At 41.1% G+C, this 15,541-nt stretch overlaps 1 protein-coding gene across 5 annotated transcripts in view; it reads right to left on the reverse strand.

The window, feature by feature from the left end:
• Nucleotides 1-1,881, reverse strand: part of LOC109872062 (extended synaptotagmin-2) — a 47,987-nt gene extending 46,106 nt beyond the window's left edge. For 2 of the 5 annotated variants that reach the window (XM_020463158.2, XM_020463156.2), the window contains exons 1-2: nt 1,694-1,855; nt 959-1,379 (exon numbers count right to left, since the gene is read on the reverse strand). In XM_020463158.2, coding sequence (XP_020318747.1) covers nt 959-1,372 — 414 coding nt within the window. In that variant the 5' untranslated portion in view covers nt 1,373-1,379; nt 1,694-1,855. Of the gene's footprint in view, nt 1-958; nt 1,380-1,693 lie in introns of all 5 variants that reach the window. The other 3 variants (XM_031806419.1, XM_031806418.1, XM_020463157.2) reach the window with 2 other exon arrangements.
• Nucleotides 1,882-15,541: the final 13,660 nt, after the last annotated feature.

The raw sequence follows: 15,541 nt of genomic DNA on the forward strand, positions 1-15,541 counted from the left end.
TTAAATCTGTTTGAAAATCCCCAACATCTTGACAGAGCTTGAAGAATTGAGGGGGGAAAAATATGGACAAATATTACACAATCCAGGTGTGCAAAGCTCTTCTAGACACCTAAGAAGGCTTACAGCTGATCGATGCCAAAGGTGATTCTAACATGTATTGACACAGGTAGCTGAATACTTATGCAACAATTATATTTGTCATTTCATTTTTATATATATATTATATTATATTAATATATATATAAAATAATGTTGTCCACTTTGACAGAGTATTTTGCGTAAATTGTTGACAAAAAAATGACAATTAAATCAATTTGAATACCACTTTTTAACACAAAATGTGAAGAAAAAAAATTACCTCGTACCCCTGCACATCGATTTAGTAATCCTACTCCCTGTATATATAGCCATGTGTCACTTTTTAATTGTGTCTTTCTATTCTCTGTTAGTCTACACCTTTCGTTTATGATGCATGTGACACATTTTGAGCATAAAACGTGTATTTTTTAATTTTTTACTTAAGCCAGTTAAAAGGAGCTGTGATTGATATATTGCAGAAGCTCAATCTTTTGGAGTTCAGCCATATTCTTCTCCCTTATAGTGTAACGTAAACCAGGCCATCCTCAGAAGGATCTCAGAACTACTCTGACAAAGCAGGTACAGGGGTCAGTACAGATCTAGATAGCTACTCTGATTGCCATGGGCTATATGGACCATTTACAATTCGACTGTCCATGAGGGCTGTTGAGCAGTATACTGTCAACCACGGTGATGTGGGGAAAATGAACTGCTGTTTGAAGTTGTGAAACAATCAAGTTGATTAGCAACACTAATCTGGATGGGGGGATACCATTGACAATACTATTCATCTGTAACACCTGACCAGGAAAAAAGTTGTTAGCTATGTTAGAAGCTTTAAAATGTTTAACCCAATAAAACAAAACAATGTCATTCTTACCCATGGTGGCAACTCAGAGGTCGACAAATGTTGTTTGACAGTTTTCTCTTCGTGCTCCAAGAACGCCAAGGCACGGGTCAGTCTGTTGTTTTTATGCCCTTGATTTCTTCTCCACCAGAAAAAGATGGCAAGCCCTATTAGAACCCAACTGAAGCTGAACTCAAAATATCCCAACACATAAATGGGAAAAATAACGATGAAGGTCTTGGCAAATTTCATCCACATCCGAGTGGCGTCTGTGACGGAGGACTGTGGCTCATCTCCCAGATCCACCGGGGCGATTGGGGTCGTAGGGCTGACTGGAGGGCTCGGAGTTGTCGGTCCATTTTCCTTGGCTGTTGTTGGTCCTGTGGAAATTGTCTTTCCAGAATCCGCCCTTTGAGCTCCACTGTTTGCCGCTGCCGCTCTTCTCATTTCCACTCTACAAAGAAGTTTCAGAATAGAGAGAGCAGAATAAGCGACAGACAGAAAACATTAAACATACACAATGTATATTCTACAATGTAACAACAACACGCTGACAAACGTTAATGTCTGTGAAAATGTTGCAACCACAGCCGCTGGAATAATTATGATTGATGTAATCATAGTAGTTAGTTCAGAGCGAAGGGCTCAGCGACCTGTCAATCTGCTTCGTGGTTTATGAAGGAGTTTCCTAACAGTCGCAAATTAACCGCTATTTCGCCAAACTTGTGTCAACCTTTTTTATTAAATAACATAAATACTCTTCCTCACCCGTTTCTGTATTCGACATCCGTAATCCTTTGAATTCAGTGTACCAGTCCCGTACACTGCATGGGTTCCTTCGGCTGGTTTAGTTTCCAATGTAGCCCAATAATCCCTTCACCACATCCTGCTTTCGAGTGCGTTTCTCTTCTACACGCACACACCAGCCCCCTTCTAATTTTTCTAACAGGAAATTGTCATTGTCAAGATAGGTCAAACACAGGGAGGGATTTTTGAAAATAGGATTTCCAAGCGCCATCTCGTGGATACTCGTACAGCGCAATTAATTATTATTCTGAACCATACAGAATAGTCTAATAATCTATTTTCCAACATCAAATATTTAGGGTTGCTATAAAAGTATGGTAGTACAACTAGTAGAGAGTATGGGATGCAGCAGTGGCTTTTTACTGTGTACTGTAGCTGCCATCTATGATTACACCGTGCACAAAACAATGTACTAAGGTATTTTGTCCACTAGATGCCAATAGAGACTTGATACTGTGCTGTAGCCTATAACTAAGCACTATTGAATGTGCCAATTACCAGTTGGTAAGTTGCATGGATAATAGTAGTTGGAACAGATCATTCATTACCAAGGTATAATCATACTGAAATTATTAGAATGATAGATTCCAATGATCTAGGCTACAATATAGTGACCCTGTGATAGTATCACTGTCTACAAAGTCCATTGCCTATGCCATATAGGATATTTTGAATAGGCTATCAGTTCAAATAGTTGACAGGACAGCAGTCCCTGAATGGTAGAGTATGATACAATATGTCAAAGAATCTGATGGTCTTCGAATGTTGAAATGACAATGTATACATCTCCAGCTACATTAACCATACATGGAAGCTGATAGAGTATAGATATAGAGATCCTGAATAGAGCCCTCATAGGACTGATGCAGTGGATTAAATATATATGCGCAGTGCCCACTTAACCCAGAAGCCAGCTACACCAATGTGTGGGAGGAAACACTTTACACCCGTGTCAGCGTGCACTGCGCCCCGCCCACCACAGGAGTCGCTACTGCGCGATGGGACAAGGACATCCCTGCTGGCCAAACCCTCCCCTAACCCGGGCGATGCTGGGCCAATTGTGCGCTGCCCAATGGGTCTCCCGGTCACGGCCGGCTGCGACAGAGTCTGGACTCGAACCTAGAATCTCTAGTGGCACAGCTACTACTGCGCCACTCGGGAGGCCGCAGTGGAGTAAATACAACCCCCATTGAAACAGACAATTGTGTGGCATCCCTGTAGCCCTATTGACATTCATAAAATTTGATACAATCTGATATGCTTATGCATGAACAAATATAATAAAATAATTCAATTTCTATGGCATGAACAGTTCTATTCAAGAAATGCCTGCAATGGATTTAACTGATTGCAGTTGTAGGTGCATTGCTATATATCTCATATGTAGAATTCGAAGTGAATGTACTAGCTCTTTCTCTAGCCATCATCAAGCAAGGTACACTCTTAGAAAAAACGGTTCAAATAAAATAAAATAAAATACAACAGGTGTAGACCTTTCCGTGAAATGTTTACTTACCAACAATGCAGATGTAAGAAAATAGAGTTAAGAAAACATTTACTAAATAAATAAAGTAAAAACAAGTAACACAAACAGTACCGAGTCAATGTGCGGGGTACAGGTTAGTCGAGGTCATTTGTATACATAGATAATAAACAGCGAGTAGCAGAAGAGTAAAAAGAAAGGGTTGGGGGGGTCAATGCAAATATTCCGGGTGGCCATTGTATTAATTGTTAAGCAGCCTCATGGCTTGGTGATAGAAGCTGTTACGGAGTCTTTTGGACCTAGACTTGGCGCTCCACTTGGCGTGCAGTAGCAGAGGAAACAGTCTATGACTTGGGTGATGGTAGACATTGACAATTTTTGGGGCCTTCATCTGACACCGCCTAGGATATAGGCCCTGGATGGCAGGAAGCTTGGCCCCAATGATGTACAAAGATGTACGCATTACCCTCTGTAGTGCCTTGCAGTCGGAGGCCGAGGTGTTGCCGTACCAGACAGTGATGCAACCATGCTATCAATGGTGCAGCTGTAAAACCTTTTGAGGATCTGAGGACCCATCCCAAATCTTTTCAGTCTCCTGAGGGGAATAGGTTTTGTCGTGTCCTCTTCACGACTGTCTTGGTGTGCTTGGACCATGTTAGTTTGTTGGTGATGTTGGTGATGTTCCAAGGAACTTTAAGCTCTCAACCTGAGCACACACCTCTGAGGGGCCCCTGTGTTGAGGATCAGCGTGGCGGATGTGTTGTTACTTACCCTTACCACCTGGGGGAGGCCCGTCAGGAAGTCCAGGATCCAGTTGCAGAGGGAGGTGTTTAGTCCAAGGGTCCTTAGCTTAGTGATGAGCTTTGTGGGCACTATGGTGTTGGACACTGAGCTGTATTCAATGAATAGCATTCTCACATAGGTGTTTCTTTTATCAAGGTGGGAAAGGGCAGTTGTGGAGTGCAATAGAGATTGCATCATCTGTGGATCTGTTGGGGCGATATGCGAATTGGAGGGGTCTAGAGTTTCTGGGATAACGGTGTTGATGTGAGCCATTTCAAAGCACTTCATGGCTACAAGCGTGAGTGCTTCTGGTCAGTCGTCATTTGGGCAGGTTGCCATAGTGTTCTTTGGCACAGGGACTATTGTGGTCTGCTTGAGACATGTTGGTATTACAGACTCAGACAGGGAGAGGTTGAAAATGCCAGTGAAGACACTTGACAGTTGGTCAGCGCATGCTCGGAGTACACGTCCTGTGAATGTTAACCTGTTTAAAGGTCTTACTCACAACGGTTGTGGAGAGCGTGATCACACAGTCGTCCGGAACAGCTGAGGCTTTCATGCATGTTTCAGTGTTGCTTGCCTCGAAGCGAGCATACAAGCTTCCTACTTTAATTTTTGCTTGTAAGTAGGAATCAGGAGGATGGAATTATGGTCAGATTAACCAAATGGAGGGCAAGGGAGACCATTGTAGTCGTCTCTGTGTGTGGAGTAAAGGTGGTTTAGAGTTTCTTTCCCCCTCTGGTTGCACATTAAACATGCTGGTGGAAATTTGGTAAAATGGATTTAATTTTCCCTGCAATAAAGTCACCGGCCACTAGGAGCGCCGCCTCTGGATGAGCGTTTTCCTGTTTGCTTATGGCGGTATACAGCTCATTGAGTGCAGTCTTAGTGCCAGCATCGGTCTGTGGTGGTATGTAGACAGCTATGACAATTTACAGATGAAAACTCTCTAGGTAAATAGTGTGGTCTACAGCCTATCATGACATACTCTACATCAGGTGAGCAAAACCTTGAGACTTCCTTAGATATCATGCACCAGCTGTTATTTACAAATATACATAGACCGCCACCCCTCGTCTTACCAGAGGTTGCTGTTCTATCCTGCCGATACAGTGTAAAACCCGTCAGCTGTATGATGTTCATGTCGTCATTCATCCACGACTTGGTGAAACATAAGATATTACAGTTTTAAATGTCCCGTTGGTAGTTTAATCTTACCCGTAGGTCATCAATTTTATTTTCCAATGATTGCATGTTTGCCAATAGAACGGATGGCAGTGGGGTTTTACTCGCTTTCCTACGAATTCTGAGAAGGCAGCCCGAGCTGCGACTCCCTTTCTCTATCTTCTCTTCACGCAAATGACGGGATGTGGGACTGTTCCCGGGAAAGCAGTATATCCTTCAAGTCGGACTCGTCGGACTTGTTAAAGGAAAAAGCTTCTACCAGTCTGTTCTGATGTCCAGAAGTTATTTTGGTCAAAAAAGACGGTAGCAGCAACATTATGTACAAAATAAATAAAAAAAGAAGTACAAACAACGCAAAAAAACGAACAAAATATAACATCAGCCATTCTCTCTCTACAGCTTATCATGAGGTACTCTTATCATGAGGTAAGAGGTACTCTTATCATGAGGTACTCTACAGCAACGAAAAATACAGATGAAAACTCTCTAGGTAGATAGTGTGGTCTACAGCTTGTCATGAGGTACTCTACCTCAGGTGAGCAATATCTCAAGACTACCTTAATATTAGACATCGCGCATCAGCTGTTATTGACAAATAGACACACACCCCCACCTCTTATCTTACCGGACGTAACTGTTCTGTCCTGCCATTGGATGGAAAATCCAACCAACTGTATATCCGTGTCGTTGTTCAGTCACATCTCGGTGAAACATAAGATATTACAGTTTTTAATGTCTTCTTGGTAGGATAGTCTGGAAAGGAGCTCATCCAGTTCATTCTCCAGCGATTACACGTTGGCCAATAGAACGGATGGTAGAGACAGACGGGTTACCTACATGCCAACGAATTCTCACAAGGCACCCTGATCTCCGGCTCCCTGTATTTCCTTATTTTCTTCATGTGAATGATGGGGATTTGGGCCTTGTCTGGGAGCAGCATTATATCCTTCGCTTCAGACTCATCAAAGAAATATCTTTATCCAGTTTGAGGTGGGTAATCGCTGTTCTGATATCCAGAAGCTCTTTTCAGGCATAAGAGATGGTAGCATCAACATTATGTACAAAATAAGTTACAAACAATGCAAAAAAACACACAAAATAGCACAATTGGTTAGGAGCCCGTAAAACGGCGCCATCCCCGTAAAACGGGCCATCCCCTCCCGCTCCATTATGATCAAAAGGGTTATTCGGCTGTCCCCATTGGATAACCCTTTATGGTAGAACCCTTCTGGGTTCCATGTAGAAGCCTCTTTCGAAAGGGTTTTACATGGGTTCTTCAAAGGGTTCTCCTATGGGGACAGCTGAAGAACCCATTTAGTTTCTAGATAGCACCTTTTTTTCTAAGAGTGTACACATGTTGGATGAAACTAAAAAATTAACAAGTTCGCTCATTTGGGAGTCAGTCTCCTAAAGAACATTGAAAACAATATTGTTATGAATTATGCAACCCATGAGGGTAGCAGTGGAGCACAGCAGAAGAGTAGAGGAAAGATTCCATCTGCCTGCCTGTAGGCCTACATTTATTAGGGGTTCTTTTATGGAATTATAGAATCTCTATGGGTTCTTTCCTATCCATTGAGGGTTTCCTGGTAAAACGCTGCATCCTTTTCAAAGGAAAATTTACTGTGTTCATCACTGATCTCTCTGAGCAGATCAAGGGCCCTGTGACTGATTGAATTGGAGTTCATTTTATCATAGCTGGAGGTGTTGTCTAGTAGTGTGTGTGTGGGGGGAGTAACTTTTGTTTGGCACAATTTAATGGGGATTGTTTCCATAAATGGAATAGTAAATTAGGCTGTGTGTGTGTGTTACTAGATTGCCTGTGGGATGAAGGACCCATTCTTTATTAAAGAAAATAACAATGTGATTAAATGCAATAGGACACTATTAGATATTTCACTTCTGTGTATTAAACTGTCGATGACGAGTGAACAATTACACAAGTAGACAACACTGTTTCTCACATTGCAATTGATGAATGTGTTCTGTGCTTATTCATAGCATAATGCTCATGAGAACATGATGCTGTGAGAACCGTACTGAGCAGAAAACGCAAAAAAGTTGCCAGTTCAATAAAAGTAAGCTTCTAATGTAAGTAAAAGTGTTGCTACTGGAACAATGAGAGTCACATGGTATCTATATGGAGTTCTATGGAGACTCACCATGTGACAGTGAAAGACATGCTAGGCATTCCCATTCGGATTCTATTTTAGAAGGTACATCACTTTTCTGTCAGTATGAGAGAGATTATCAAGTTGAATAATGAATAGAGAAGTTTTCTGAAGGACAGGCTCTGCACATAGACCATCTCATACATTTTATTTAACCGTCATAAGTCCTGTACAAAATACATGAATGCATTACACTTTGACACTTTATCTTTGTATTTTTGATGACAAAATTGTTATCTTTACATTGACTATAGCCTACATTGATCACAAACAGTATTACTTTACTAATTATATATGTACAACATAAAAGGAGGAACATCAGAGTATAAAGTACATAGTCCTGAATAGGGTTGCAAAATTGGTTTTCCAGAAATCCTGGTTGGATGATTCCGGATTTCCTGTTTATTCCCTCAGTGTAGGTTAAGGGTTTGTAAGTAAGTATTTAACTGTAATAACATTTGATTTGATTTTGATTTGATTTGACTCCAGGAACATCCAACCAGGATTTCAGGAAAACCAAGGGAAGTTATTGAAAGTTCCAGGTATTTTGCAGCCCTAGTCCTTTACATTGGTTATTCTACACAGAAACATGACTAAAACCAACTCATCTCTCCATTATGTATTCATCTTTATACCAAAGAACAATGCCAATGTAAAAGTCAACATTGGAGATCCAGTCTTGCAAACTGCATGTATGATAATGGTGAATGGGAAGCTTTTCAAGAATACAGAGTAGCATGACGAGCATTCAGACCTCATGGAACATTCTGCGCTGTGCTCTTGCAGACATCTTTGCTGGACGGCCACACCTAAGGAGAGTAGCAGCAGTGCTGAAGTTTTTCCATTTATAGACAATTTGTCTTACCGTGGACTGACTTTTAGAGATACTTTTGTAACCCTTTCCAGCTTTATGCAAGGCAACAATTCTTAATCTTAGGTCTTCTAAGATCTCTTTTTTGAGGCATGGATCACAACAGGCAATGCTTCTTGTGAATAGCAAACTCCAATTTTGTGAGTGTTTTTTATGGGGCAGGGCAGCTCTAACCAAAATCTCCAATCTCGTCTCATTGATTCGACTCCAGGTTAGTTGACTCCTGACTCCAATTAGCTTTTGGAGAAGTCATTAGCCTAGGGGTTCACATACATTTTCCAACCTACACTGTGAATGTTTAAATGATGTATTCAATATAGACAAGAAAAATACAATAACGTGTATGTTATTAGTTTAAGCACACTGTGTTTGTCTATTGTTGTAACTTAGATGAAGATCAGATCACATTTTATGTCAAATTTATGCAGAAATCCAGGTAATTCAGGTAATTCCAAAGGGTTCACATTATTTTTCTTGCCACTGTATGTCCTCCTAAAACTGCTTATAACTAAAATAACTCAGATTAAAATAATTATTGTACTGCCCTTCCCTGTGGACTGTTGCTCGTGTCCGGTCCTGTTCCGAACTTGACTTTCACTCCTGTTCCTGCAGGAATCCTGTGGGACCCACAAGACCTGTGGGAGTCCTGTTCCCATGTCAACCTTTAGTGGTTACCTTCCTCCAGCCTCAACCCTCAGCTTCATTCAATATAAAACCAAGTTGTGGGGCTGCAGTTTGGCTGCAGATTGTGCCTTTAAAGTAGGTTTCCATCCTCCTATAATCAGTGCTTCCCCCCTGCAGAGTGCTGTCTGGAAAGGCTCAGCTCACTACCGCACCCTGGGAGATGATTGAGAGGAGGAGTGCACTCTATGATCTTTACCTGATTTGAAATGTAGTATAGGGATTTGGACCTACAGTACTACTGCAAACCTAGACGTCCATATATGTAAATGCTTCTGGATATTAAAAAACAGTCATGTTGTTTTATTCTACATGCTATATCCTAGGCTGAAATAGCAAGCTGGAGCTATTCCACTGGTTGCTGATGCTGATACCCCCCCCCCGTTGCCATCTGTGATCAGCAATATTATCCAGAACAGCCCCCCGCTGCTTATGAGATCCAAATCCCTTGGGATTTAGGGCCCTGGCTGCATCACGTCTACGTCCTAAATGGCACCCTATTGCCTATGTAGTGCACTACTTTTGACCAGAGCCCTATGGGCCCTGATCAAAAGTAGTGGTCTATATAAGGAATACGGTGCCATTTAGGACCAATGACAGCGTTATCTATCACAGAAACCAGGAGTCTCTCTGACTGTTGAAGAGTCTGAGAAGGAAACGTCTAAAGAGTCTCTCAAAGTCCTCTTCCCATTTGGAATCTAACAAAGTGGTTGGATCTCATGTTATCATGAACTGGAAGATGTCTCTGACAGTGTTCCCCTTTGTCAGTCCAAATTGTGCCAGACAGTGTTCCCCTTTGTCAGTCCAAATTGTACCAGACAGTGTTCCCCTTTGTCAGTCCAAATTGTCCAAATTGTTTTGGCAAACAGTTTTTGGCACTTTGAAATTCTGTAACATGGCCAAAGCCTAGCCAACAATAGTGGCAAGTGCATACTACAACATGTTTTTACCATCATCAAAGTCATAATGGGTTGCACCAGTAAAAAGGTTTGCTCTTAAATGGTTTGCATAGATTCTAGAATTTACACTTCCATGAAATTGGCAGCAATGTTTGTGTGCAGCGAACTGTGTAGACACAAAGGAACACACTCTCATTAGTTCATAACATATTTTCACAACAAAGAATGGCCTAGTTAGGAAACACACTCAATGTGTACATTATTACATGATAGAACAACATGTACACAGTCACAGCGTAGCTCTTCCTTCATCATGCCCAAAAGTAATTTTCCAAAGTAATTTCTCCCCCAGATGTTATTCAAGTTATTAAATGTACACAACCAGGTAGTTTAAACTGCCATCTGAAAAGGAAAGGAAAGTAAAAGTGTAGATAACCATAGGTAATTGAAAGTCCATTCTCCAAAATTGCTGTTACGTGTGCTGTAACTGTTACCCATGTGCATGACCAAAATGACCTCTTTTGTATCACTGTTAAACCCCTTAGGTTAATGGAACTTGCTTTTGTTCCGGAACTTGATTTGTTGAAAAGCATGTTTCCGACAAGGGGGCAATAGTGACATGGTTTTGTAGTTTAGTCTTTTGTTGCTGTTTGTGAAACACATGACAATTTAATTGAAGTCCAATTTCACACTTTTTCCAGTTGAGTGGAAAATATCTTGCCATTTTATTACCAAAACATTACATTTTGGGAAACAAAAGATCCTCCCACAAAGCATGACATGGGCTTTCAATAGATACTTTTTTTAGGTCATCATGTTCAACGCAGAACCATTTTATTACATTTTATGTTAAATTAATTTCCTGTTTGAACCACTTACCATTTCAAGCAGCTATGGTCCATGCAAGCTTACACAGCACATGGTGATTATGTTAACTAACCCAGTCAATTGTGGAGAAAAAATTATTCAGCAAATTAAGAGTGAATACATTCCATGTGTTAAGTGTTTCTTTAGAGCAAAGCACTCAATATACAGTAGGGCTGAAGGTTTCCATCAGGGTACTACTTTCAGCCTCATGCTGAGCATTGATTTTTTTGTGAAGTGTGCTGACAGTGTGAAGATAACCACATGTTTTTATTTATATTTGATGATACAGTATATAATGTCTACTGCTCAGCATGACTGAAGAAAAGTCGATGTGAGTGACGTGCATGATGAAGGATAGTTTTCTCAATTTCAGTTTCTCAATATCTGCAGGAGATTTCTCAATGTCAACTGAGCTACCCACAACCCACAACAATACCTGAGGTCATCTGTTGCACATTAATCTCAGGCTCAACACCCAGAACCAAATCCACTAGTTACAAATAAAAGTTCCCTCCAGGAAAATAAAGTTATTCTAGTCTATAAGGAACAAAGATTTTTCCACCTTGTACGATATACTGATGCTATTTCACAATGTTTCCCCGGGGGAAATAATGTTATTCTATTCTCTACAGAATAAAGAGTTGTTAAACATGCACAGTAAATATTAACATTTTAGTCATTTAGCTGACTCTCTTATCCAGAGCGACTTTTCAAATGCATACATTTTCATATTTGTTTCATACTGTCAAGGCAGTGGGTGACTGGTGAAAGGAGTCAGGCGCAGGAGAGCTGAGATGCATGGACAAGGTATTTAATTTTAAAAAAACACCAGTACAAACACAATACTATGGTGCTGGAAAAATACCGGTGCCACGAATTAAACGGGCGTAACAACAAAAGCCGGCAACAATAATACCAGCCGTCAGATACAGCCTAACAATAAAACAAACACGCACACAAACATGGGGGAAACCAGAGGGTAAATAATGAACATGTAATGGGGGGAATTGAAACCAGGTGTGTAGAAAACAAAGACAAAACAAATGGAAAATGAAAAGTGGATTGGTGATGGCTAGAAGGCGGGTGACGTCGACTGCTGAATGCCGCCCGAACAAGGAGAGGGACCGACTTCGGCGGAAGTCGTGACACATACTGGTCCCCCGTGGGAATGAAACCAACTACTCTGACATTGCAAGCACCATGCACTACCAACAGAACTACACGGGACTATTTACATTTTGCACGTCTTTATTTTTGCTGATACTGTAGCTGCTTTATTGAGGAAAGTTTTACTGTAACTGTGATATCTGGTTGTCACACCTAGCTACCTTAAGATGAACGCACTAACTAACCGTAAGTCGCTCTGGCAACTGCTAAATGACCGAAATGTAAATGTATACTGTTCCTTTAGGGGAAAATACAGTTATTCTATTATATACAGAATAAAGAGTTGTTCACCATGTATGATATACCATTGGCGGTCGGTGCCTTTTAAGATGAGGGAGGATCATTTTCTTTTATGAGCATGGCCTTATTTCTATTACAGCATATTGGATGACTGTCATTTATATCCCATTCACCTAGTTCAATTGAACAGTTATAGGATTAGACTACTACACGATACTCAAATTTTCCCTGTACCTATCATGAGGTTGCTACAACCTAGCTTATGAACGAAAGTTTACAATGTAGGTGAACACAGGCTGAGAGAACATTTTTAGTTGACAGACAGTGACACATGGACAGACAATGACACATTCAAAACCACCTTGCACACTCTTGCCTGCATCTAGCTGATCTAGGGTGTAATCATTAGTCCAACAGTTGCAAACAAGAGTTTCTATTGGAATAATTCAGGTATGTTTATCCCCGTTTCGTTCCGTTTGCTTTCGTTTAAGAAATTGTTTTCAACAGAATCAGCTAAATGAATACTCCCCTGATCATGCACAGTTCACTTCATGGCAGCCACATTGTATTCCTACGTTGTATCTATGCGCTATCCTCCTCTCACCTTTTCCCTTCGTTTTTGGACTTCAATGCACAACACAACAGCTGTATGTGATCAAGAGAAAAAACCTTTCCAAGCCAAACCATATCATAACTGCTACAGACAGCCTACGGCGTTGTCACCATATTAGCTAAAGTCAGTCAACATAGCTAATAGAACTTTTATATTTTTTTATTTTATTTTATTTCACCTTTATTTAACCAGGTAGGCTAGTTGAGAACAAGTTCTCATTTGCAACTGCGACCTGGCCAAGATAAAGCATAGCAGTGTGAGCAGACAACAAAGAGTTACACATGGAGTAAACAATTAACAAGTCAATAACACAGTAGAAAACAAAGGGGGAGTCTATATACAATGTGTGCAGAAGGCATGAGGAGGTAGGCAAATAATTACAATTTTGCAGATTAACACTGGAGTGATGAATGATCAGATGGTCATGTACAGGTAAAGATATTGGTGTGCAAAAGAGCAGAACAGTAAATAAATAAAAACAGTATGGGGATGAGGTAGGTGAAAAAGGGTGGGCTATTTACCAATAGACTATGTACAGCTGCAGCGATCGGTTAGCTGCTCAGATAGCTGATATTTGAAGTTGGTGAGGGAGATAAAAGTCTCCAACTTCAGCGATTTTTGCAATTCGTTCCAGTCACAGGCAGCAGAGTACTGGAACGAAAGGCGGCCAAATGAGGTGTTGGCTTTAGGGATGATCAGTGAGATACACCTGCTGGAGCGCGTGCTACGGATGGGTGTTGCCATCGTGACCAGTGAGCTGAGATAAGGCGGAGCTTTACCTAGCATGGACTTGTAGATGACCTGGAGCCAGTGGGTCTGGCGACGAATATGTAGCGAGGGCCAGCCGACTAGAGCATACAAGTCGCAGTGGTGGGTGGTATAAGGTGCTTTAGTGACAAAACGGATGGCACTGTGATAAACTGCATCCAGTTTGCTGAGTAGAGTGTTGGAAGCCATTTTGTAGATGACATCGCCGAAGTCGAGGATCGGTAGGATAGTCAGTTTTACTAGGGTAAGCTTGGCGGCGTGAGTGAAGGAGGCTTTGTTGCGGAATAGAAAGCCGACTCTTGATTTGATTTTCGATTGGAGATGCTTGATATGAGTCTGGAAGGAGAGTTTGCAGTCTAGCCAGACACCTAGGTACTTATAGACGTCCACATATTCTAGGTCGGAACCATCCAGGGTGGTGATGCTAGTCGGGCATGCGGGTGCAGGCAGCGACCGGTTGAAAAGCATGCATTTGGTTTTACTAGCGTTTAAGAGCAGTTGGAGGCCACGGAAGGAGTGTTGTATGGCATTGAAGCTTGTTTGGAGGTTAGATAGCACAGTGTCCAAACTAACGAGTTACTAAACCCGATACAATAATGCAGTAACGTTAAAGTGTACAGTCAGTAAGCAGTTTAGCACTTCCACCGGTGGGCCCCGGTGGCAATAAATTTGTTCATTTTGGAAGAAATTAAGTTGTTCAAAACTGTTCAACTACTGTCCTCTCTCTCTTTGAGTCAACTACTCACCACATTGTATGCACTGCAGTCCTAGCTAGTTGTAGCTTATGCTTTCAGTACTAGATTCATTCTCTGATCCTTTGATTGGGTGGACAACATGTCAGTTCATGCTGCAAGAGCTCTGATAGGTTGGAGGACTTCCTCCGGAAATTGTGATAATCACTGTGTAGGTCTGTGGATGGGAGTGAGAACCATGGGCCTCCTAGGTTTTTGTATTGAAGTCAGTGTACCAAAGGGAGGACGGAAGCTATCTGTCCTCCAGCTACACCATGGTGGTACCCTACAGAGTTCTGTTGAGGCTACTGTAGACCTTTATTTTAAAACAGTGTGTTTTAATAAATTATTTGGTGACATATAAATATATTTAGTATAGTTTTATCTAAAAAGTGTAACTTTTGAAATGTTTTACCATTTTTATTTCTATTCAATTTACTGAGGTGGATGGTCCTCCCCTTCCTCATCTGAGGAGCCTCCACTGTGATATACTGATTCTATTCCAAAGGTCAACCAGGGGTGAAGGTAGCTTTTTGGGTGGCAGGTAGCCTAGTGGTTAGAGAGTTGGGCCGGTAACCGAAAGGTTGCTAGAATCCCCGAACTAACAAGTAAAAAATCTGTCATTCTACCCCTGCACAAGGCAGTTAACCCATTGTCCCTAGGTTGTCATTGTAATTAACAATTTGTTCTTAACTGGCTTGCCTAGTTAAATGAAGGTTACATAAAATATATATATTTTAAAAGGTGCTTACAATATAAGCCATGGTCTATACAATCTTATGCATTCAATTATGAGACATTTTGTTGATTGGCATGACTGATTGATATTCTACAGATATAGAAAAATATTATTTTGACAATAAGATTTCCAAGAGGAAATTTTGCAACTGAACTGCCCACAACCCACAACAATGCTTCAGGGAAGGGCATCTGTTAGACATAAAAAATAGACTTGTTCACCATGTAATTTCGTTCCATAGGTCATTGTGGGATGAAGCAGCAGTGATCTGTCCCCCCCTGTGTTCAGTTGCTGTATGTCTACGTCCCAAATTACACTATTCCCTATGGTCACTGGTCAAAAGTAGTGCACTATATACGTAGGGAAAATAATACCATTTGGGACGTACCCTATGTGGTTGACAGGGTTGGGTTAGTGTAGCTGCAGGGGCCAGAACAATGGGATAATCAATGGCCATGGGCTGGTCACATAGACACATAGAGAGTGATTATATTGACCCTTCACACTTTCAATGACATACATCATCTACATTAGCCCTCATTTGGAAGTCTTTATCCTGCTACAGTATATTTTTCTCAGAAAGTCATATTTCTGGTTGATGTATGATTATC

This window comes from Oncorhynchus kisutch, linkage group LG27 (genome assembly GCF_002021735.2).
Source record: "Oncorhynchus kisutch isolate 150728-3 linkage group LG27, Okis_V2, whole genome shotgun sequence".
In the NCBI taxonomy this organism is placed as follows: Eukaryota; Metazoa; Chordata; class Actinopteri; order Salmoniformes; family Salmonidae; genus Oncorhynchus; species Oncorhynchus kisutch.